Here is a 25878-nt window from a genome sequence, read left to right as displayed (position 1 = left end):
ATCCAGACCACAGACGGTGGACTAGAAAAAGACATACCACCATGTTTTGGCGTCTGACTACACACACACACACAATCTGCCTTCTGGCCCCACACTTTTTACCTCCTACTTCCTCTTTTTGGTGTTTTTTTCTGCAGCCACCTGATCGGATTAGATCATGCATAATTACGCTGTTACTCAGGTGTAGACAGCATTACAGTGTGCTGGTGCTGGATACGCTGCTACACCTGCACAGATCTGACTAATCGATGAAGACAAGATCCCTCATTAGGCGAAACGACCGTCTCTTTTTCACTTCCTCTAAAATCTACTCAAGTGTCATCACTTTGATTTGTAAAGTCTTTCATACAGCACAGTGCCATCACTCACATGTCATCTGGCTAATGAAGTGGTCAGATCTTGCACAGAGACGGCAGTCACCTGTTTGTAACAGACTAGCCATGCACAGAGATACCTGTCATACTGGTTTGTCTCCCCTGTGTGTAATAGTGTGATTAGCCTGCCATCTTGACAGATCATTTACATGTCAAGTTCTTCCTGAATGATGGAGATGTGTAAGTGTTTATGAAATGTTATCACCTATAAACTAAACTATCTCCCCTCCTCTACTTGCCACACATCTTCATACCGTTTTACTTTCTTTTCATTGTTTTACAGCCCCCTCTCTTTCCTCATTTCCATCCATCTTCCTTCCAGTCACACTACTCTTCGATCTAACTATCCTCTTCCTGGATTTCTTTTCTCTTGTTAGGTTAATGTGACCAGGGAGGAGCCCAGTGGAGAACCTGTCTACCTGCGCAGCCTTGGGAAAGGAGACTGGTTTGGAGAGAAAGCCTTGCAAGGGTAAGACTGTTCCTAAAACTGACTCTTCCAATTTAAATCGCCTGCTCTCCTGCTGTTTCTGTCTCTTTCACTGTCACCCACTTTCCATCTAATTTTTACACACAATCTGTCTTTAATATCCTTTCTCTTATACTTCTGTGCAACTATCCTTTCTAATTTGCTATCAATCAGCCTCCAGGTCCTATCTTTCCATCAGTTTTTCCTCCACTCACTCTTCTTGACAGGTGTGATAACATGCTAAATGTTTGGTAATGCTTAAAGCCGGGTACACATTACACAACTTCAGGGACGATTTACTATAGCTGTTCCAGACACATTTTTGAGATCTGACACAAAAATTTCTATTTGAGAATCAAAGAAAATTTGGTATGTTTGAACTGATAAGAAAGACTGAGGCTGCCACAGAAATTGAAATCTTTTTTTTTATCAGATTAGGGTTTTTTGTGCAACTTGAAATAAGACAAGTTCTGAAATGATTTCTTATGAAGTCATATTTCTAGTTAATACTATACAGTATAAACAGCATAAATATGTAAAGTTGCCAAGTTCAGCTAGTTCACCTCCAACCCTCTTTGCAGAAAATACAAAAGAGAGCTCTATTTTTACCCAAATCAAAAGGAAAAAAAAGTGTTTTTATGTTCAAGTGACAGTGGAGATCCCTCAAAACGGCACCAAGTGACAACCCATCTGCGCTATATTGTGCACACAGCCATGTCACACAAGAAACTACAGGGAAACATAGTCATTTATTTGGTGTTTGACAGTCATATAATGTGCTCCCCAGGCGAAGACTCATTTCATTTAGACAGTTTTATCTATGTGCTTCTTAGATTCCTTTCTCTTCTCTTCCTCTCACTTCCTGTCTTGGTTGCCAGACCATTGTGCTATCAAGGACATCTCCATGCTGTCCTTGACTGTATTAATGAATTTCCACTCTCTTTGTATGTTTTCTTATGAACATTTGTGTTAAATATATGAGCATATTTGCTGTTACTAGTCCAGAGGTCAATGTTGATAGAAATAAACATGTACAAAGCAGATATAAATCAACTATGTAAGCTTGTGCCAGGAATATGTATTATAGCTGTGTAGATGTACTGAGGCAAATTTGAAGTAACCAGGCTGTATATACTTGAGGGATCAAGTGATTCAAAGCCACTGCAAACATTCAGCACTCAAATACTTTTACTGAAAGAACACGAAGGTACAATAAAAATATTTTATATGGCTTCTGGCATCAAATGCCAGTGTCCTGAAGTGCTATTTTTACCTTGCTTTTTGTCTTGTCTTGTCACAACGGTGCACCTCCATGGACAATGTTTTATTAAACCAGAGGGAGGGTAAAGATAGCCAATAGTCTGAGGTGTGTTATGTCTGTGAGGGGGTCAGGTAGAAACAGCGAGCATACTGTATGCATTCATGCTGGTACATTCAAGTGCAGGCATGTCAAAATGGAAAAAAAAAAAATGGAGATGTCGCCATCTTGTGGTCATTGAATGTGAAACCCATCTCAAATCAGCTCTCAAACCCTTAACAATCATATATCAAGAGAATAAACACATTAAAACACAGAGAAAGCTAAATGCTAACCTCTGTGTTGTCATTGTTTTTATTTTCAAAAGTCCAATTCACACTGCAAATGCTAGATGTGATATTCATGCAACAGCTGGAACTGCACAGATGGTTGGGCTTTCTTCCATATGTTAAAACTAATGACTATAGGATATGGAAGATGGGAGATAAGATACATGTGAGGCACAGGAAAGCTTGATCTCTTGGCAGTGGGAGGAGTGGGTTGTTCCTAATAGAAATTTGATCCTTTTACACTAATGAGATGTAAAAACATACTGTTTGAATGATGAATGAGAGCATGACACAAAGTACTAATTTATAATGGATTGAGCAGCTGTGCTACTTTTCAAGTGAACTATTTGAATTTTTCCAGGAATTCAGTGATTTCTTTTAAGCACTGCTGAGATTACTTAAAAGGGAAAGCACAAAAATCATGACATATCACTCTGGTGACTCTGTATGTGCACACATATGTACCGCATCAAACCATATGTAAATATGGTATATCACATTTATCCTTAAATATACAGTTACATCAATACATGTGTAGTGTTTCCCAGAGTGAGATTTCAAGTAGTGTCTTGAAAAGCTCTTCAAAGCAACTTCAAGAATATCTCACATCTTGTTTAATCAGGAAAACCATATTGTCTCTACCTCCCACTAAAAGAAAGTGCTCTCCCCGCCTCAGTGTCTGCTCATTGTTGTCATCATCTGTTTTCCTCCTTTTGTCTTGGAGTGTCTTGAACGAGAGAAGCCTATTCAACCACAGCTTTGATGGTCAAGCGTGTCTCGCAAATTTAAATGATTGAGATGCTGGCCATCTTCGAAACCTGGCTTTTGATCAGAGGGCTCTTCTGCAGGCTCATCTTTCTAATTAGAAGTTAACTGTGTGTGTCCTTGCTCATGAAACTCAATAGCCCCTACTCAAAGGCTACTCTGTCCATCTGAAAACATCGCCTTTGATCTGTGAGAACAACATATTTACAAATCAAAGTCTGCTCTTCTGCCAGCCGTAATGGTTTGTTAGTGCTTGTGTGAGTGCTGGTGTGTGACGTATGTGTGTGTGTGTGTGTGTGTGTGTGTGTGTGTGTGTGTGTGTGTGTGCATTAAAGCAGTAGAAGAAATATCATGTTGCATGTTTTTTCTAAGGGGTTAACATATGTATAGCCCTGAATGAATAGTACAGTACCTCATCCCAATAAGTGGATGTTCCAACTGTTGTTTGGACGTAGCCAACAACATATCTGATGTCACATTCTTCCTGTCATGGTGAAGTGTGAGCTTTGACTTGAGGTGTAGATCCATCAGCAGGACGGCCTATGCGTGCCCTGACCTGTTCTCCTGTGTGTACTGTGTGTGTGTGAGTTTATGTGTGTGTATGTTTGCGGGGGTGTGCCTGGAGAAGATGAGAGCTTGTTAAAAAAAAGTGTGATGCCACTGACAGAAATGTAATTGGTGTCAGTGTTCGGCCACATCTGATAAATCACAGCAAGAGGCTGTGTCAGTGTGGGTGTGTTGCCACAGGTACCGGCGTGCAGATGAAACGAATCAGGAAGTCCACTTTGAAAGTTTATCACACCGCAACACTGCACAGTGGTTTAGTCCTTTTGGTACAGTTTTACAACTCTGTAAAGATAACTCAACAGCATAGGTTTCTCCGGTCTCAAAGGCGACATGTTCATCCTTTACGCGCAAAGGGCCACGCCACAAGGTATTCTGTTCTGTGTGCTTGCATGTACGTTGTACAGATAACGCTGCACTGTGCTGCTACAAAAGTTGAGCCAGAATCTACCTTTTTGCTAGATGATGCATGCATTTTTCCCCCCCGAGCTTGATCCCACAGTAGCCCTGCTGTGCCAACACAATGGTCTCATTGAAATGAATGCTACATTTTTTGATGACAAGCTGTGTTTAGACCCCTCTCTTTCTCCCCTCACTCCAAGCCATTGCTTACTCTTTAAAAAGCTCATCAACCATGAGTCACCGCTTTAACGTCTGCCATTTACCATGAACTACTTTAAACTTTCCATTCCCATGTTCCTGTCTGTATCCTCTGTATGTTTCACATTCCTCTAAAGCATACCGTAGGATCTAGACTAATGGAGATATTTTTTTATTTTATACAGCTACCGCACTGAACTTCCAAACACTTGAAACTTGCTTGAGGTACTTGATCAAAGAGAATCCCATGCTGCCTATTTTATTTTAGAAACATGCACAATCGTTGTGTGGTAAAGCAGTTTCAAACTGGGACTGTTCCTTCAGAGTTTCCCACAGGCCCAAAATTTATTTTAGGTGTTGGAGCCGAAAGGGGGGTGGGAGGAAGGGGGTGGAGGGATGGGGTGGGGGGGAGCTGCAAACAGCATCAACAAGCATTGAGAGTCAGCTGCAGCTTTAGCACTGAATTCACAAAATAACTAACAATTTCAAAAGTATGTACCATTCTGGCAGAGTGATCTGTCAACTTCATGTCCAAGCAGAGTTTTGACAGCCAAGAAAAAAAGAGGATTATTTTTGGGCAGGCTACCAAAATAAATCCCATACATGAGAAATGCTAGTTCCCAGTTGGTGTGGTCATGTGGTTGTAGGAAGCACAGACATCTGAGACTTAGGGGTAACTCTCCTCAGTGTCCCTTTCAAATCGTTCATGTTTGCTTATGTGTTCTGGGCTTGATATTCTAACAACAAATAGCTTGTGACACTTTAATCGTGGATGTCAGAGCTTCAAACAAGCATATAAATGCACCAACAAGGAAGTGTTTTTAAAAGCAATCTTAGTTTTCATAAACTGATGCCAGTGGCTGCCTGGAATCGTAGAAAAGATATATTCATAAATGTAAAAATGCGCTTTGGAGAGAAGTCATAATCAGCAGTTATGTGGAGTATGCACAGTTAATGGGAAAAAGCTGCAAAAACACTGGCACTTTACTAAAGCACTTTCATCCCAGCCTGTGAAGTCTCTTACACAGCTATCCAAGCCCACCTGAATACCTCTCAGTCACAGAATTTAAGCTCAAATCATCGACTGTGTCTTCCACAGCCACTTCTTGTTCTTGCCCCGGTGTTGACCCCGGCTTTACTTTTCTCTCTCCAGCTTAGAGCTTCTGCCCCACTCTCAGCCTCCATGCCTGTACATTATTTTCATAACCCCCCTTCCCAGGACACCAGATCACTGTCCAATTACCATGTTCATTTCAACCATCTCCTGGAAATCAACACCACAGGCTCCCTCCTGTGTAACTCCAAAGGACATTCCAGACACAGCATGCAGCTGCTTTTAGTGTGTCTGTACTTGTGCTTGTGTGTGCGTGTCTGTTTTCCAGTGTATTCCTTGTTGCACTGCAAATTAACAAGTGCAGAGCCATCTTTGGCTTAGTGGATGACTTAGGCTCAGCAGTGTGAAAATGACTCATTCTGACAGATATTGTTTGGCGATTGTGTTTCACAGAGAACATCGCTAGCATCAACGCAATGGCGCAGTAAGTTGTTTCCCTCAGCTACAGTCAAGCAGCAGGGGACAGGTGTAACAAGCTGCTGTCTAATATGAAACCCTTTAGGTCTCTTAAGGATGATTCATGCTTACGTAACCACTATTTCAATATAGCCCAAAGTGTTGTGTTGTTGTGTTGTGTCACCATGGTTAGTAAATGACACAAACACTGTACATTTCCTTTTATGAAGTGACAAATTAACTCATGTAACAGATTGAGGATGTCGCTGTAGCTGTAGCTCATTAACACTGATGTGAAAACTGATGTGTGTGTGTGTGTGTGTGTGGGTGTATGTGTGTGTGTGTGTCTGATGTGCAGACCTTTGTTAAGATATTTACCAGTAAGGGAAAGTGATGCATAATCTGCTAAAATGTTTTATTAAAGAGGTTCTTAATTTATCTACTAATGACTACTCAACATTTTGAATTCATATCTATAATATGAGGAGCATTTTTGATGTGTCCTTGGATACATACTGTATATGACATGAATTAAAAATAAGCTTGTTAAAGTTACTCCACAGAGGCAGGTAAATTTCGAGAAGTGGTGTGATAGCTTTTGAAAAGTGACTCTACATCTGGTGGATTGTCACTGGCAAATTCACAGCTGGCATATTACAAGAATTTGTGCCTCAACAGCCCTAAAAAGTGCAAGTTAACTCCCTATTCATCTGAATATTTGAATAATCACCTGATTAAACCTATATTATGAGGGCTCTTATGCTTTTCTTTATGAATTACACTAAACCAGTTTGTTAAATACTCACAAAAGAAGACATTTCTCTTTTCTCCTCTCTTACCAATTTGTAATTTGCAATTAATTAAATCAGTCACTCTTTCATGAGAACGTCGATTAAATTATACAGAGTAAAAGTCTTGTGCATGTTAACCATGGAGAACTGTTTCCCACTGACTGTCGCTCATCAAGACTCTTGTTTCCCAAACTAATCATTACATAATCAATAGTATATACAGTATGTCATGGTGTAACACTGTGTATTCATCCAAACTGGGACATTTGTTGTTCTTTCACCTATTACTGTAACATGGTTATTAATACTTTAAGTGTGCTTAATGGAATGTAAATGGGTGGAAAGGTTTTGAATGCTGTTGTGGGCAAACACAAGAACAGGTGGAGCAGCGTTTGCCAGAGAATAGTGTTCAGAGCTTGGATGCAGGTCATAGGAGCTCATAAGAGGTGAATGAAATACTGTATGTGCCACGCTAGCTAGAGGGACCCAATAGTCATCTTTTAATATATCCTATTCCCCTGTCAAACACCTCCTTCATCTGCTCTGCTCTCTTGTCTTCTGTAGTCCTCACCTTTCAAAATTTGTTGTTCCCCCACCAGCTGTGACCTTTTATTCAAAGGGGTCAGCAGAGAGAGCGAGGCAGAGTGTGCGTGAGTTCGTGCATGAGGAGGGACGGTTGCGCATGTGTGTGCTTACAAGAGGGGAAGGCAGAGGGAGTTGACATAGCGTGAGGAGGAATTGTCACCTCAGCTTATTGAAATAGATTGCCATATGTCTGAGTTCAGATCAGACACAGAGAGTGATTGTCAGTTACTTTTCGAACTTCAATTGAATTGGATCAACTCTTGAGTCAGAATTTGTTTTTTCCTCTTTTGAAAAGATGGGGCATGAAATAATCTGCTTATGGGATATCACCCGAAGAATCCCCCGTCTTTTTCTAATATATTAGAGTGGATAACGCTACTCTTGGATTGGAGATTTATATACAAGTATTACAGACAAGTCTTTTATTGGAGGACTGCCCTGGGCAGTGCACTGGTTCAAATTTAGAGCTTATCGCTGTGGGACTCTGTCGCAGACTTTTTCACAGTGAAAGATGGACTCTTGGGATACAGACTCAGAGGATTCATGTGATTGGGGCGACTCCTCTGAAGAAGCATCATCATCAGAGGAAGATGAACTTGATGTCAAATATAATAAAGAGTAATGTCAATCATTCAGTGTTGTGTTTTGCCTGTGCTAGTTTCATTTATGGAGTGAATGGAGTAAGACATGACTGATTTACAAGTATTTGGTTTGACTGGTTCCATCATCACACTTCTGATACAGAGTTTAAAATTAATAATGATGTGATGTAATGATGGCCACACAGTGTGTGATCAGTGGTTCAAATGTATAATTTTGCTATTGTAGCTAATCATGCTTTATGATCTTTTTCTCCAGGGAGGACATCAGGACGGCCAATGTCATTGCAGCAGAGGCAGTCACCTGTCTGGTCATTGATAGAGAGTGAGTATCAATTCCCACATTTCATTGTATTGCAATAACATGGTTTGACATTTTAATGTTTATCATATGTTTAAAATAATGTAGATATCCAAAGAAGTTTATATAAGGTTACTATCTAAGGAAACAGTTTGTCTCTGAGCATCTCTAGCATTAAGTCTTGTGGTGAGAATATAGAGACAGACGGGTTGGGCATGGGGAGGAGATGGTATCAGCTTACCCAGGGCCTCCCTCTGCCCTCAGGGAACAAGGCAGGCACAAATGGACCATCCTCAGAGCTAGCAGAGAGGATAGTGAGTGAGTCATCCAGCACAGGTGATTACCACAGCCTGTCATACAAGTAGCTAATGCCGTCATAGCCCACAAAGCTAGCTCATTATGTTACTGTGTTGGTTGGTTGTATTTAAAGCTTTATTTGTCTGTGTATTTATTAATTTCCTGTATGTCTATGCATGTGTGACGCATTTAAATGAAACATAGCAGCTTTAGAGGTAAGATTAGGAGAATTGCAGGAGCTGTTCTGGAGAAAAAAAGACAGTAGGAAGAAAGTGGAAAAGCAAATGGCAGGGAGTCATCGACTCACTGCAGTAGACACTATAACCAGCCAAACATTTAAAGACAAGCGCAGCTCTGAAACAGCCCAAGCTCACAGACAGTATGGTCTCAACAGGAGAAAACAGCAGCTGTATTGCATCTTCTGTCTGACAGCTTGATGAGCCTTGCATGAAAACTGTCTCAGCTAGTTGTTCTTCCAGGATGTTTTGAGTCTTTTACATAAGCAGTATTGTTTTTGTTTTCATGTACCAGATCTCCCCATGTGTGCAACTCGGAAAGTTGTTATTTCATTTATGCTTTTATGAGCCTCTGTAGTCATGTTAATGAAAAAATAGTTCAGGTACATCCAGTGAGAAAATGAACTTGTAATTATTATTGTTATTTTAATGATAAAGGCCTGACATAAACCATGGTTGCTGTTTCTTTCAATGTTTCTTTGAGTTGAATAACTTTACTAGCTGCTAAAAGAACAGACAATATTTTATGGGGTTTTAATGTCTAATGATAACTTGTATATCCATCCAAGTTTTATCCAGTGTCTTTTCATCAGTCAGCACAGTATGTTTCCTATTTCATAATTCATTGATTAAAAAATTTATGCAGGACCTCTACTTTTGTCTCCAAAATACCCACTCAGCACCCGTCTGCTATCACACTGTTTTACGCCTCTTCGGGGTAGCTCTGTCTCCTCGTCTGTTCACAGTGATTTTTGCAGAGGCTTGTCTCTAAAAGCAGACTGATTAATATTTCATAGTAACCAGCAGTGATTTTTATGACAGTCTGGCCATATATTTCACCAGCTTCTCATATGGATCGCCTGAAGTGTACAAGCTGTTCTGTTCCCTCTAACCATAAGCTATTAATTCATTACATACTGTAAGTGGAGAATGTGTGTACTACTTTGGGCTGGATAGAGAGAAGATCCTTAAACAAAGTAAATGGTCACGACAGTGTGAATCAATGCTGTTTTAACTTTTATTTTCTTTGTTGCAGTTCATTTAAGCACCTGATTGGAGGTTTGGAGGATGTATCCAGTAAAAGTCAAGAGGATGCAGATGCCAAAGCCAAGTAAGGCAATAACGATTAATGCTATGTCTGAATTTGTGCTTGGGGCTTGATTTTTGTTTGTCTTTTGTTTTAATCAATTAAATTAGCAAATTAATTTTCAGTCAGCAATTAGCTTCTAGAGCGTTGCACCATACCGTGACTGCTCACCAGCTGCAACGTTTTATACAGGAACATGCCCTAGGCCAACTGTTAATGCATTGTGCCTTTAGGTTTGTTACATAACAAGACAATACTCGGGTGGCAGGCCAGAAAGCAGAGGCAATGACCTCCGCCTCTATTTCTGGAGGAATTAATATGTACTCTATTTATCATCGCTATGGAAACAAGAGAATAGCACTATAGAAAGCACAGGGCACCTTGGCAATGAGGTGGGCATCTTGGGGTATATATTGGCATAATCTGATACCCCACTCATTCAGCGCTAAATTGTGAGTCAAGGTGAGGGGAAACGAGAACCCGGCCGGTAATGACAGATTACAGAGACTGAGAGAGCAGGGGCAGCTTATCACCACGGCAAAAGAAAGAGAGATATAGATAGACGCAAGAAGTGAAGAGAGACAGGGAGAGAACAAGATGAAGCAGACTAGACTACTGGCTGATGCTTTGGACTTCTAGCTGACCGCCGAGATTGTCAGTCATCTTTGCAAGTCAGTGGCATTTAGTCAGCAAAGAGCAGAATATAACACCAGTTATTCAGTTGGACAGAGGCATAAAAGAAAGAGAGAAGGTATAAGAGGGGGGAACTGTGGCTTGCCTCTGGCATTTAGCCCTGGCCAGGTGGTCCTTATGGCTCAATACCTCTGATGATTGCTCTGCTAGCAGATGTGTGTGATTGAAAAAGATTTGCAGTGAGCATTCTCTAGCCCATTCTTCACATTGCTAGGTTTTCAGGGAAGCTAGTTTGAAATGGATTTTATGCAAATATGAATCACAAATCACACTTTTCCATGGCTATCATTTGTAACCTTATCATCAACCTTGTTCTCCACCAAACGTCGACTTAAAGGACCAGTGTGTAGGATTTAGTGGCATTAAGTGGTGGGTTTGCAGATTGAAACCAAATGAATACACCTCCTCTCACCTTCCCCTTCAAAGCATGTAGGAGAATCTCGCGTGGCTGCAAAACTCGCAAAACACATGAAAGGCCTTCTGTAGAGCCGGTGTTTGGTTCGTCTATTCGGGGCTACTGTAGAAACATGGCAGTGCAACATGGCGGGCTCTGTGGAAAAGGACTTGCTCCCTATGTAGATATAAAGGGCTCATTCTAAGGTAACAAAAACACAATTCTTATTTTCATGTGATTATAGACTAATTAAAACATACTTACTATACTATACATGAATATTATATTCCATTTCTGCTAATTCCGTTCCGCTAGATGTCACTAAATTCTACACACTGAACCTTTAAAATAGAGTCTCTATCTCTCCCCGTGCTCCCTGAAATCTGTCACATCAAAGCCGTTTTCACCCTGATTAAGGTAGCTTCACCTGCCGTGTGCTATGTGTGTGTATGTCAGCTCTTGCTGGCACTTCCCGCCCAGCAGAGCACATTTGTTTCTTGGTGAGGAAAGCCTGAGTCAGGATCCCACAGTGATGGAAACTATCTCTAATTGGTCACAGCGGATAAGCACCATGCAGCAGTACTGTAACTATACAGCAAACTACAGCTGCTCTCTGTGAGGTTGACAGGTCTTTCCTTCAAAGACTACCTCCCTGCTATGTGCTGTGTGCGCACATTGTTTTTGATCATGCTTCTCTCTGTAGGAGGAGCTTCACATAATGCATAATAGAGAGAACGCAGCCAACTCTGTTGTAATCTTTCACCTGTATTTTTACATGCATAAAAAATGAATCCAAGTATTATGTTTAGTGGAAGGTGAGGTGAGCAGAGATTCACCTGCAGTGTAGAGCCGTAATACCAAACCGTAATAATCTTATCGGTAGGGCCTGCAAATCCTCACAAAATTATGCTATCCCTATTTACTGGAACATACTTAAAACTTTTAAATACAGTTGCAGAAGTCTAAAATAAGCTTTGTTTCATGAGGAGTCCCTGAAATGACAACTTCCACATTTTGTGTTTGATCAGAGGCTTCTCTCTCCTCTCATTTCCTGTTATCTCTGCTGCATACTGTCCATTAAAGTAATAAAAACTTCCGTTTCTTTGTTCTCAAAATTCTCTAATAGGTCAGCAGCTGCTTTCATTTCCCCCCACTGTCTTACATGATGAAATTAGTCTAATTTTCCTATCAAACTGTCATTAAACAGTCTTATATCTGAGTTTATGAAATTCAAAGATGGCCTGTGTTGAGCACAAATACTGCTCTTTTCCAGTTAATGTTTTTGTTGCTCAACTAGAAAGAAAGCTCTGTATGATTGAAGATTGATGAGAAAATATGACCCACTATGACTCAGCATGTCCTGTGTCTATTGGGCAGGTATAGGAGTTCAAAAAGCAGGGGTTACTGGTAAATAAAAGTGGCATTTAAGGTCAGTCAGCTTTAAGGTCAGAGATGCTTTCTTTTCCTCTCTCCTCTCTCTTGAGCCAGGCTAGACCAGAGAAGAAGAACACACACACACACACACACACACACACACACACACACACACACACACACACACACACACACACACACACACACACACACACACGCAACCTAACCCTAACTTTAACCACTGACCCAAAAATCAGCATTTTACCAAATGGGGACACGGCTTTTGTCCCCAGTTGCAAAAGCCGTCCCCAGTCAACTGATCTTAAGTCTGGTGTATGTCCCTGAAAGTGACTTAAGTCATACTACACACACATGCACACACACACACACACGCACACTTGGACACATGGGGATTGCATCATTTTTTATGATCTCATCTGTCCACTGATACAGATTATCACCCTCTGCGGTGCTACTTGACCCGCATAGGAACACTTTGTTATTACAGTGCTAGCAATGGATTTGCCACCTAACAGTGGTAAGTAACATGTTATTTCCACTTGATGCAAGTGACCTCAAAATACAAGTACTATGTAACTAACAATGGTTACATTACTGTGTTGGATGCAGCTGAGCTCCGTGTTAGTTTTCAGTCAAGGTCATGGTTTAGACATCTATTTAAGGTGGATGTATGGTTCTAAACCCTCTGGGTCTGCTGGCCAGTATCATATTCCTGTTTCTGACATCTAGTGCTTCAAGAACATAGACAAGTGCTGCTGTCTGCCTATATGGAAAAAATATACATACATGTATCTCCACAAGAACAATAAATCTAGCCATTTTGCCCTTGTTTTACACACACAGTGACACAAAGTGTTTTTCCTGAAACATAACTATTTTTACAGTGAACTTCACCAGCTGGTTTCAAAATTACCTTATTTTATTGGCTTTAAGAATAGTTAATCTAATGCACAGATTAGAGTATATGGATTGATTCCGCTGGATAATATATCTTCACTCTGTGATTCAGCTTTAATGCCTTTGAGTTTTTGTTCCTCAGCTGTAATATTCTCTTTTAACTTGATACCTCTAATAGAGCAATGTCGCCATCTGCTGGCAAAAGGTTACTATTATTTTTAAACCTTTTTTAAACAAGCAACCATGTTTTTAAGACTTTCATAATGTGAAATGATTGCCTCAAACATAAGGCCTTCTATCTTGACAGAATTTGTGAAACCTCATGTCTGCATCTCATAGATTTGATTTGTCTCTGTGTGTGTTAAACACTCAGAAATTTGTACATATTTGGGAGCCACTGAATGTTGGTCAGTCCAACCTTTTAATAATCCTGTCTCACACACAGTATTTTTGTACTCTCTGTCACAACTCTCTGTCCTTTTCATAAGCAGAGAGCATTTTGGGATTTGAAGTGTTTTCTGGGCTTGCTTCCAGATGATGGATGGGGAGAAAAAGATGAAAGGATCACCTTTATATCTCACACTATAGTAGTAGTGCCTGTACACACAAATACACAGCGACTGCCCTGGTAACCTGATGTGTTTCTTAGAAACACCATGCTCAGTAACCTGCCAACACGTGCCACCATTGTGCCCATTGGCAAGCAGCTTAGGGAAAAGGTTTTATTGTTCTAGCTTGTAGTATTACTGATGTGTCTGGTGGATCAGATGGAGTGAAATTCCCTTTACGCATCTAAAGTGCCACTTATTTAACAAAGAAATCTCATTTGACATTTAATTTATCAAATTCTAACTAAAAACAGTGCTCATAAAATGAGTCATTGTTTAACTTATTTTTATGTAAATAAAGTTAATTGCTGCTGCTCTATGAAGGAAGATTGCTGACTTATCTAAACAAGCCTAAACAAGATTAATGGTATGGTTGTTTTTTTTGATAAATGTTGGCGTAAGACTGTACTGTTTTTGTCAGAGAAAAGGCCTCACTTTCATGCAGTAGTCTGTTCTGAGTGACCCAGAAAGGCCTGTCCAGGCTCAGATCTGTCCTAAGCCCACTGATCCAGAGACTGATCTGATGAAACTCTGTCTGGATCAAACAATAACCAGAGAAGACATGGGGCATCTGGGGATAAAGGATGGACATGTTGGAAACAATCTCCGCTGCCAGCATGTGCAGGTCAGCAATGGCATTTTGGGGTGTTCAGTGGCAGAGCCAAAGCATGTCTTCAGAGCCAGCTGAGCAGTGAGCAGCCTGTGTGACAGATGTCCCGTCTTTGTTCTTTCATCTCAAGAATGGGGACAGGCTGGGGACAGTTTAGTCTGTGTTCAGACAGAGGTCAAAGTGGTTTGCCAGCAGACTAAACTCCAACTCATCCTGTTTACGTGTTCATATTTATACACTCCACATCCTCAATAACATCCTTGACAGATTACTATGAGTTAAATCCTCTAAGATTTGCAAACAAATGAGCTCAAAGAGAGACGGATATTTTGTCTCAGGTTGTTGAAAGTGGATTATCTCTTCTTTCATACTTCATCTCATCTCTAATCCTGTTCCCATTCTGTCTTTGTCTCCCCCTTTTCCTGGACCCACAGGTATGAAGCAGAGAATGCATTTTTCTTCAATCTCAACCTAGCTGACTTCAACATCATCGACACTCTCGGGGTTGGTGGCTTTGGACGTGTTGAGCTGGTAGGGGGCATCGCACTTTGAGAGTGACATGAATCATACGAATCTTAAACAATCAAATGTACTAACCAGCTGTGCAGATTAATGTGCAAGGCTGACCTTTATATCTGAGTTTCTTTTTTATTCTTCTCTCTGCAGGTTCAGCTCAAGAGTGATGAGAACAAAACCTTTGCCATGAAGATCCTGAAGAAGCGGCACATTGTCGACACAAGACAGCAGGAGCACATTCGTTCAGAGAAACTCATAATGCAGGAGGCCCACTCTGACTTCATTGTTAGGTACGCCGCCTGATCAATTTCACTACTGTATATGCCACACATGTCATAAGGATCAGTACTTTATTACCTCAGAGCCAGAAGGACCTGGGTTTCATTGCCAGAGTTTTCTCTCTAGAGCTTGCAGGTTCTCTCATAATAAAGATTTCTTCCCACATGCAAGTCAAGTATGTTCCTGAGTTGTGCTGGTGACCTATACAAAGTGTTTTTTTTGACGCATTCATCCCTGTGTATGCTGGAAAATGCTCCATTTTCCACAACTCCCCACATATTGTCTTTCTCCATCCGTCCATTCGTCTAATATATTTGCATTTGACAGCTGTTAAAGATAACATCCACTTTTGTGTTTTCAGACTCTATAGAACATTCAAGGACAGCAAGTACCTCTACATGTTGATGGAAGCGTGTTTAGGAGGAGAGCTGTGGACCATTCTTCGAGACCGGTAAGCTCTATTTCATCACGTCAGATATTAATGTATTGTATTAGTTAATGTTAGTGATACAACGAGTGACTACAATATACTGTATGGTGTGTGTGCAGCACTAAAACCTCAAGTATTTCAGCCATGTTCTTTTGCAAGATTTCTAGAGTTTTTCAACATAAATTACACGTTTACATCTCAGCTATGAATTTTGTAGCAGTACAATTTTAGTTTTCTTGTAACATGTGTAGATCAAATATTTGTGGAGCCGCAATGGTTAGTCAATTAATCGATTAGTGGAATGATCCGATATGATATTAAACTGATTATTACTTTGGGTTGTGGACTATTGGTTCGGAAAAACAAGACATTTTAGGTTGCATCTTGGGCTTGATTGGTATTTTTTTTACCATTTTCTCATCTCATTTTAAAGACCAAATGGCTAATCAATTAATCAAGAAAATAATCCACAGATTTATTGATAATGAAAATAATCATTAGTGGCAGCCCTACATATGTTGAGTCAATTGGTTATTTCTATTTTCTGGAAAGAGCTTACTTTCTACTATTTCAACACCAAATACAATTTCCTGAGACTGGTTCCTGGTTGGTCTATGAAAAGACGTCATTATTCGACTGCCGCCGTTATCTACCAGCATGCAGCCAGTGCTTGTCTGCATCTTTACAGAGTTGATTGTCAGTTCATCTCTGTTGTCCTGCTGTGTTTGCAGGGGTTCATTTGAGGACTCAACTACCAGGTTTTACACGGCTTGTGTGGTGGAGGCCTTCGCCTACCTGCACTCCAAAGGCATCATCTACAGAGACCTCAAACCAGAGAACCTTATATTGGACCACAGGGGCTATGCCAAACTGGTAAGAGATCAACAGGGGGCACAACCTAAAAACTTTTGCATTGTCTTTTTTTGTCTAAAATGCTGCAAACTAGAAAAATCTCATCTTTTTATGATGCTCCAATGAAGGATCAAATGAAATTCGAACACTGGCCTCATGTTAGCTGTTGATAAAACCATAATTATAGTGTGGAATGATTGAGGTTAAGTCGGGTTCTGTGTTTTTTGGGGTACCGCCATTCCCCTCTCTCCTCATGGAAAAGCCAGTTTGTAGCTTTTGGTAAAGCAACAACCAGCTGCTCAATTATTTCTGTCCATCACAGCAAAGCATCAAGAGAAAAACCTTAATATTATATATATTATATATGTATATAAAACAATTACACTATTTCAACTTTGACTGAGTGACCTAACAAAGTCTTTCTTTTTGTTAGGTGGACTTTGGCTTTGCCAAGAAGATTGGTTTTGGGAAGAAGACATGGACCTTCTGTGGGACGCCGGAGTATGTAGCACCAGAGATCATTCTAAACAAGGGCCACGACATCTCAGCTGACTATTGGTCCCTAGGAATCCTCATGTTTGAGCTCTTAACTGGCAGGTACACACAAACCTGGCAATGTCCATAAAAACTGTTCCTTGTGATGACATATTCTGTCATACCATAAACATCAAAACAAACAAATGAAAAAATCTGCTCGGAGACTGAGTATTTTAATATGCTGCCATACTGTATAATATTACTGATAATTACTTATCTTTTTACACTTTTTACTCAAAACTAATACAATTGCCTCTGTTACATAGCCCTCCATTCTCTGGCCCTGATCCCATGAAAACCTACAACATCATCCTGAGAGGCATCGACATGATCGAATTTCCAAAGAAAATTACCAAAAATGCTGCCAACCTAATCAAAAAGCTATGCAGGTGAGTGCTGGTGCCTCCAGCAGTTCAACTCAGTGTGATTAATTTAAGTGTGGTCTGTTATAATGAAGTATCGTGTTTTTTTTTTCTACTGCAGGGATAATCCTTCTGAACGACTGGGAAACTTGAAAAATGGTGTCAAAGACATCCAAAAGCACAAGTATGTGTGCTTATAAATTAATAGAATCCTCTTTCATTTGTCTTTGCAGTGTAATCATGCTGTTAAACATAATTAAGAAATTAAGAAGTAATGCTGTTTTCTCTTTTAGATGGTTTGAGGGCTTTAACTGTGAGGGCTTGAAGAAGGGGACACTGACACCTCCTATTATCCCTAATGTAAGTGCACACTGCTGATAGCGTTACTCTTTATATGCTCTTTTATGTTCAATCTCATTGTCAAAATCCATTAGTAATCCTCTCTAAGACCGAGCTCCTTGTCATCCCAGCCAGTCCCTCTATACAACATTGAATCAACCCAGCTCATATCTACAAAGTCTGCCCGTAACTTGGGTGTCATGATTGATGACCAACTAACCTTTATGGTTCATGTGGCCTCAATTGCTTGGTTATGTCAATTTTCTCTGTACAACATCAGGAAGATCAGACCCTACGTGTCTGATTATGCAGCACAACTCTTGGTATGGGCTCTCATAATATCGCACATTGACTACTGGAAGGTCTTCCCCGCATGTACGTTCAAACCTCTGCAGATGATACAGAACACAGCAGCATGGCTGGTCTTCAACCAGCCCAAAACAGCACATCATCCCTCTGTTCATATCTCTCAACTGGCTCCCAGTTGCTGCCCGCATCAAATTCGAAACCCTGACACTCACTTACAAAACAGCAACTAAAACAGCTCCCGCCTGCTTGAACTCCCTCATTCAGGTCTATGCTCCCTCCTGCTCACTACATGCCAAAGAAAGGCGTCTGGTAATACCACTACAACAGGGCCCTAAGTCGCTAGCGAGACTCTTCTCTTCTGTAGTTCCCTTGTGGTGCAACAAGTTACCAAACTCTGTTTGATCTAAAGAGTCCCTCTCAGTTTTTAAGAAAAGGCTAAAGACCCAGCTCTTTCGCAAACACATCCGCTCTTGACGGACTGAGAAAAAAATCTGCTTCTATGCAGTCTATGCATTACCTCTGTGCACTGCCTGTTGGCATCTCGAGCTTAGCTTTATGGGACTTACCCATGTTGTTCTCTCCAGACTAGATCCTTGCTTGTGTTGTATCAGCTCTCAGATATATGTCGCTTTGGATAAAAGCAAAATTGTAAATTGTCATCCATGTGTATGATTTTTCTGTTTTTCTACCAGGTCACATCAGCAGTTGACACAAGTAACTTCGACAGCTTCCCAGAGGACAACGAGGACCCGCCTCCTGATGACAACTCTGGCTGGGATGTTGATTTCTGAAGTCCTGCTGTCCCCTTAAGACCAGGAGAAACTCTTCTTTTGTTGGCTTGGAGGCCATACTGAGAACATGGCTGTGTTGTAAAAAAAAAAAACTGCATTAAAAATGAAAGAGAGGATATGAAAAAGAAGATAAATGGATGGATGGCAAACCCTCTGGGTCACCGATATGCCTTTATTTCACTGTGGCTCTGGATCAAGCATTTATAATGGGACTGCTGTAGCACTTCTTCAGTGTTGTCTTACACTCGGCGTAAAAGGCAAAGGCAAAGAGAGTGCAGGGATACACACACATACATACAATACAAAAAGGCTGATAATGAAGCCAGGTTTTCCCATGTAACAGGGAAAAATGCGTAATGGGTGGATAATGCTCAATAGTCTGTCTAAGTTTGGTTCTAGGATAAATAAGAGAGTGAAAAATGTGATGGACTGCTCAAAAAGAGAGGAGGCTGATCGATTTTTTTTTTTCCTCAATATTTGTTGGTGGACTTATGGGAGGATATAAGATGTGCAGTTACTTCCTGGTTTTTGACATGCAGCTGCTGGCTGCAATCTCTGATACTTTCCAGAGAGCTACACAACGGATTGCAAGTAAAACTGGTATCAAGTGCTCTAGACTAACCTGAATGTCACTGACTTTCTTTTTATTGAGACATCCATATGGCATACAGTATGTACGGTACATAGTATTTGAATTTACAAGGTACATTCTCACACATGATCATATCCAGGCTGAAATCAAATACGTCGTACACTTGATAGGAGATCAACCTACCTTGAAAAGCACAAACACTGTGCGTTCAGTGGAAAGAGACGTGACTCAAGTGCCCTGCTTAAAATTTAATTAATCACACCGACACACGTGAAATGTCTGTTAGTATTTCCATTAAGCAATGTGTCATTATGCATTCAAATCCTTTAACTGAGAAAATCAGTAGTTAAAGCTCATTTTAAGCCTCAGTAGATAAAGTCATTCTTTTTTTTTCTTAAATACGCTTTGAATCACGCATATGAATGCTTCGGTACCTACATACTTATTAATTTTGTTTTTAAACCACCCAAATGCCTCTTCCCAGTCAACCAAACCAGACTTCCTTTGTTTGCTCCTGTATAGTTCTGACATAACTGTGAACATGGTTTCAATGTCTTTGGTGCTGTTATTGATAAATTATAATAAGCGATGGTGAGATGACAGTACTGGTTATTGTTTTGTATAGTGACTTTTTTTGCGCTTGATTTCTTTGTTATGTATACTTGACTTCCTTCTTTAGAAAATTGGATACTAGAATCAATTTGTAAATTTGAGTGAACATTTGTTTTATATCACTCGACACCATCTTACATTGTGCTAAGTGGTATTCTCAAGGTTTTTAAACAGGTTTAACCGTGTCAAGTAAATCCTTATGAGTTCATCTTCTTTGGAGGCAAAATATACCACATTCACATGATCTTAAGACTATCTTAACTTCATCTTATCAAGAAATTTTAAAGTCTTTCAGAGACAAATAGTGAAAGAAGAAAGATTATATTTTGTGAAAACTCACTTTGTCCACTAGCACCATGATCTCTCACCCTACACATCACCTCTCATGTCCAACAATCAGAGCATTAAATCAGAAGAAATGTAAGTGCCTTAAATCAATGGCATACAAAATTGACATCACAAGACCTTTTCGATGCTGCATGAACACATATACACCTCAAAAACGTATGTCCTCTTAGATGGCTGCTTCTCATCCTTTGTTATATCTAATAAATACATTAATCACTATGGCAAGAGAATTTCTAGTCATTTGATGGCTGAGAAAAGTGTATACGAAATTATTTTCCTGCTTACCCCTTTGATTTATCTCACATGGACATTTATTAATAGTAAAAAGATCAAATCTATCATACCTGACATGACTGCATTGACATGCTTTTCTCTGTGTATCTAATGTGATTTTATGAAGTCAACCACAACTGGCTTGACATGAAACACAAGTGAACAGTAGATCATAGCCCGGAGGGACCATCCATCACTCGTTTCGGTTGTGAAATCTGAGTATTTAGAGATGGCAAGAATGATTTGCAGTTTAAACATTTAACTAATATGAAAACAATCCTCTTGTTTACCACTGTTGACAATCTTTGATGGTATGATAGCATTGATCATGATCCACTGTCATCTAAATTCTCATTTTATCATTTGGTGTAAACAACATATTTCATCCCAGAAAGCCAAACAGACTAACACACTTCTATTTAAATACATGAATCATTGAATAGATACCACCATGTTGATGGAGAACTAAAAATGAGAAGAAGAAATCTTAGTGCTGTAGGCATACCATAAGTATTTTACTGTATTAAGGGCAGGTTAATTTTATCACAAAGCCTTATGTATGTCATCACTTTACAATCCACTGGTTCTAAGTCTTATATTGACCCGCCTTCTGCAATGTTACCTGATATTTGCCTTGTGTTATGTTGTTTTTCCGCTGTAAATTAATTTTGCAGAGTGCCACGTGTAAGATTTTTAAAATTATAGAGTAAAAACAATACTTTTGAGTGGTGTTTGTCTCTTTGTCATTTGAAACAAATCAGAATGATTTATTCAGAGCTTGAACTGTGAAGATTTTACAGTTTGCTGTAGTTGCCACATGAGGGAGCTGCAGGAAAGACAGATCTTCCTCAACCCAGCTGCCTCAACTTGATGTAAACTAGTTAAGGTTGCCTCCGATCTAATAATCAGCCCTAGAGTTAATGTCATCCACTTAATGGTAAGTGCAGATGATTCAGATTCTCTGGTCCTAGTGTTATTCGCACAACAAATCTGTTTGGGGGACAGGGGAACGGCTTCAGCCATAACAACAGGGTGACGTCTTCAAGATCAAAGGGGATCAAAGTGCATCAAAGGAGCTCACCTTACCAACACTGACAGTTAGTAAAGTGGAGATAAAAGCTCTACTTCAAAAGATATACAGCAATTCAAACGCGCAAAGTGCTGCAGTGTGTTTGTCAGGTGTCTACAGCGCATCTCTCTCTCGTACACACACACATGCACGCACACACACAAACACAGGCGACCAGCAGATGACGTCCAAGTGCCAAAATAACTTCATAGAGAGACCAAAGTGCTCGTTTCCATCGCGCACTTCAGCACCTGTGAGCTTTTCTCGGCACATCGGAAACTGACTTTGGCTCACGCTGCAAGAAGTGACCAAAATCAAATAAACCCCAGTCTACTTTTTGTCTTAAAAACAATTCCAAAATGCCTCCTGACACGACAAAAACGAGTCCTAGTTATTCCTAAATGCAGTTTCACTTGAGTCAGTCATTTTCAAGAGCATCTTGCAGAGAAATAGAACAGTTCACGACTTCATAAAATAAAAATGTTTACGTTTGTTGTTTACCGGATGAAAAGGTGGAATGATCTGTCTTGGCTGGCAAACTTCTTATCAAAAAGACACTTTTAAGACTTAATTTGAACATTGCAGGATGCATCTTCCCCTAGTTTGGGTATTTCTTGCAGTGGGGGAACTCAAAGGGTCAGAAAGCAGGACAGATCAGAGTTGCCTTTAATCTCAAAGTGCCAGTCAACCCTGAAAGGCCTCACCACGGAAGTCCATTAATTCGGTAAACTTTTCACACCCCTTAATGGTCTGCATATCCTACACATTGATGTCCACCACTGGTGTAATCAAGCACACTTTGGAGGATAATTGCCCCCTTTGCAATCAGAAGGATCAAATGAAGTAGTTAATCGACGCAAGTTAACTTCAATCACTGTCTTCACACCGCCAAAGGGCAGTTAGGCTACTTGAATGTCAAAGAAACCGGGATATCCAACAGCTCTTATAAAGAGGGAGAGCTGAGTCTATGAAAAAAGAAACACACAAAATCCCACACTGTGATGAGTACTGTCTATAAAGCGAAATGACTTGACAAATAAAATGTGCTGCAACATTTTGTAGCATATACATTTGTTTTGTCAAATGAATCAGACCTGTAATAGTCAAGATAGAATATATCCATGTTCGTATAAGTGGTGAAATGTTAGCATCAAAAATTTGGAGAAATAAATGAATTCTGGTCTATAAAGCAAGAAAAACATGTCTTGTGCTCAGTTTTTATTGGGAAACAAGATATTTAAAATAATTGCATAAAATGCCCATATTATAAGTTGTATCAATGTAGTGTGATTATGTTTTCCACACATTTCCGTAAGCAAAGCAGAATAAGGTAGACGACTACACTAGTGAACCTTGACAAAAAATTACCCTTGAGAAAAAAGAAAAAGTGGAAATAAATAACTTATTCATTTTTATTCACAAGAAAATGTGTTTTTAAACTCCCTGTATAGAGTACGTCCTGGATATACTTTATTTTCAGTATGCGTCACTAAACGATGGGCATTCAGACAGGCTTTGCAGGTCATTATCATTACACAGACACTGTGAATCGCAGTCCTGTGCAGGGAGAATAGATGGCCATTTCCGTACAGTGGGGCTCTCTTTGAAATTCCACCCCTCCGTCTTTGTTGTGCTCAGCGAGGGGCGGGAAGACAAACAGGTCCACATGTATAAAGAGATCATCCCAGGGCTGTAGTGCGTCAGGAGACTTCCAAGCATCGTGCCGAAACTCTCTGGAAACTTTGGAATTCAGGATTCAAGGCCGCTTTGGACTTTGTCACTCAAGTCATTTTTCCAGAAAGAGAAAAAGGATTTTTTTTTCTCCCTGTGTGTTTGCTACACAGCAGAATTCAAGAGGAGAATCATGCAGATTCCGTCAACGCATTGCTTCATGGCTGTGTACCTCACGCTGTTTGGATACCTTGGGGACGTTTACGCGGGGACAGTTCCGAAGAACTCCAACGCCATCAAAAACTTACCCGGTGCTTCGGGTAGCAAAGGCACCGACACTGTCAGTCCGAGTCCGCGTACCTCGCCCTCCGGTAGCATGGGACACAAATTATCCGTTGACACCTTGCAGGTAATTCATTCACCCGTGCGTAAAAGTCAAGTCTGTGCGCAACGTTAAAAGTTGCATTCACGTATGTTTTACAAGTAATCTTAATACTTCAATGACACGCTGCTTTTGTTTTTATCATGCCATTGCAGTCAGGCGTTTGCACAGATGATGAAGACTGCGGAGGTGATGAATTCTGCAACGACGCCCGAGGCGTCTGCCTGCCCTGCCGTAAGAGCCGAAAGCGCTGCGCACGGGATTCCATGTGTTGTGCAGGGAACCGCTGCAGTAATGGTGAGTAGAGGCATCTCATCTGAACTATATACTTACATTTATGCTTACCAAGTTGTTGAAATGTGTTTGTCTTGTAGCCATACTGTCTTGCATGTCTGCGTTTTCATTCATATCTTATGCAAAAAATAGATGACTTTGTATATGCTGTGATAAATACAGACCCTTAAATGCAAGTCTCCTCTGTCCTTTGACATTTCCAGGTGTTTGTCAGCCAAATGACACTGATGGTACAGATGCACCCATCACCACTGGCTGGCACACACATAACAGCACCATGGATCATCATACCAAGAGGCCTCCCTCTACCCACGGCCATCAGCCCCATGCTGTGAAAGGTGAGTTTGCTGTTAAGAATGATTAGTCTTTATTGGGCTCAAGTAACAACTTTCTTAACATCTAATGTTTCAGTGAGATCTGTTTCATGTAACATATTGTCATCTCTCTTTCCTCTCTCTCCAGGTCAAGAGGGGGATACTTGCCTGAGATCTGCAGACTGCTCTGAGGGTCTGTGCTGTGCCAGACACTTCTGGTCTCGCATCTGTAAGCCGGTGCTGACGGAGGGACAGGTGTGTACGCGCCACCGCAGGAAAGGCAACCATGGCTTGGAGCTGTTCCAGCGCTGCGACTGTGGTGACGGTCTGGCCTGCAGACCAGAGAAAGGAGAGCGAGACCACAGTGTCAGCAGGACTGCAGCCCGGAACCTACACACCTGTCAGAGACGCTGACACAAACGCATGGACACACACAGAGACAGAAATACACGTTCACACACACATACAGCACACACATCCTGCAAACCTACAAATCAGTCATAGACACTGACAAACACTTTTCAGCCTTGCATACACCAGAGATGCTGACATACACACACAGACACCAACACCTAAGACATTCTTTCCTGCCAAAGTTGCTGACACAAACACAGCACCCGGAAGGACAGACATGATTCCTGGGAAAAGTGATACACCCAGAGGGATGCAACAGTGCAAGATGGACTGATCTTATTCCCCATCAACAGATAAGGAGTCGGAAGTTAGGAAGTGACATTTCAGAGGTCTTGGCATGATCGATTCATGTCATCGGTAATGGCAGAGCTGTTTTGTTTCTCTTTTTATGGAACTTCAAGCCTCAGTTATTGCAGTAAATTACTGTATTGTAAATATTATCCTGGAGGTGGCACTTAATTGAACTATTGAATTCTGTCAACACCGGTATTATTAAGACATGGTGTTGCATGCATTGTAAATGTGTTATATATATTGTTTTATAAGAAAATGTTATATACAGAAAATGTGAATATATTAGTTTTATTAAACACTACTCTGATAACCTTACTTCCTCTTTCTACACCTCATTTTTGGCAGACGTTTTTTTGATGGATTACATGTGTCCATTGTGTTGCAAAAACAAAAGGAAAATCTTGACTCAAAACTGAAAATTGTTTCAGTGACGTTTTACTCAAGGTGTCCAAATATTTTAAGTTGGGTTACAGGAAGAAAATGTTTCTGGTATTACAAAATAACAACCCCATTCTAGAGCAACAGTTATTTGAACAAAAACTGGTGCAAGTGTTTAACTCATAGCCCAGTTATCAGTGGTTAAGGCTGAGTGGATGGTTTAAATGTTGGCCCAGATATGCTTCTCAAAGTCATTACCCTCAATTGCTGAAATATGTGCAGGCACACTGGTACAGAAAACATACAAAAATACAACTTTTAATGAGTCATTACCAGAGCCCCAACATGCCACATCCTGCTATGGAAGCAGATGATGGTCCATCAAGGCTATGTCATCAGACGAACATTAAAAACAGGACAGGATGCTGCCATATCAAATGATAACTGCAAAGAGGTAATAACA

The 25878-nt window shown here is 40.4% G+C and overlaps 2 protein-coding genes across 4 annotated transcripts in view; both read left to right on the top strand.

Annotated features, from left to right (window-relative positions):
- Positions 1-21312, top strand: part of LOC122997545 (cGMP-dependent protein kinase 1) — an 84895-nt gene extending 63583 nt beyond the window's left edge. For both annotated transcript variants that reach the window (XM_044373756.1, XM_044373755.1), the window contains exons 7-18: positions 752-843; positions 8101-8166; positions 9712-9786; positions 14794-14890; positions 15026-15165; positions 15516-15605; positions 16316-16457; positions 16870-17033; positions 17240-17362; positions 17457-17519; positions 17629-17695; positions 18676-21312. In XM_044373756.1, the coding sequence (XP_044229691.1) occupies positions 752-843; positions 8101-8166; positions 9712-9786; positions 14794-14890; positions 15026-15165; positions 15516-15605; positions 16316-16457; positions 16870-17033; positions 17240-17362; positions 17457-17519; positions 17629-17695; positions 18676-18774 (1218 nt within the window). In that variant the 3' untranslated portion in view covers positions 18775-21312. The remainder of the gene's footprint in view (positions 1-751; positions 844-8100; positions 8167-9711; positions 9787-14793; positions 14891-15025; positions 15166-15515; positions 15606-16315; positions 16458-16869; positions 17034-17239; positions 17363-17456; positions 17520-17628; positions 17696-18675) is intronic.
- A 114-nt stretch (positions 21313-21426) lies between these two features.
- Positions 21427-25352, top strand: LOC122997557 (dickkopf-related protein 1-like). 2 transcript variants are annotated; one of them, XM_044373778.1, is made up of 5 exons: positions 21427-21536; positions 23513-23748; positions 23877-24018; positions 24219-24353; positions 24478-25352. In XM_044373778.1, the coding sequence occupies exons 2-5, from the start codon at positions 23533-23535 to the stop codon at positions 24741-24743; spliced, it is 759 nt and encodes a 252-aa protein (XP_044229713.1). In that variant the 5' UTR covers positions 21427-21536; positions 23513-23532; the 3' UTR covers positions 24744-25352. The 2 variants fall into 2 exon arrangements, with proteins under 2 accessions (XP_044229713.1, XP_044229715.1); XM_044373780.1 differs by lacking the exon at positions 21427-21536 and having other exon boundaries at positions 22756-23748.
- The last annotated feature ends 526 nt before the right edge of the window (positions 25353-25878 follow it).

The sequence above is a fragment of the Thunnus albacares genome, chromosome 14, assembly GCF_914725855.1.
Source record: "Thunnus albacares chromosome 14, fThuAlb1.1, whole genome shotgun sequence".
Classification (NCBI taxonomy): Eukaryota; Metazoa; Chordata; class Actinopteri; order Scombriformes; family Scombridae; genus Thunnus; species Thunnus albacares.
This window is presented reverse-complemented; position numbering and strand designations above follow the sequence as displayed.

Coding starts and splice junctions, on each gene's coding strand:
- LOC122997557 (XM_044373778.1), top strand. CDS start 23,533: ATGCAGATTCCGTCAACGCATTGCTTCATGGCTGTGTACCTCACGCTG. Junction 23,749..23,876: donor TATCCGTTGACACCTTGCAG/GTAATTCATTCA, acceptor ATGCCATTGCAG/TCAGGCGTTTGCACAGATGA. Junction 24,019..24,218: donor AGGGAACCGCTGCAGTAATG/GTGAGTAGAGGC, acceptor TGACATTTCCAG/GTGTTTGTCAGCCAAATGAC.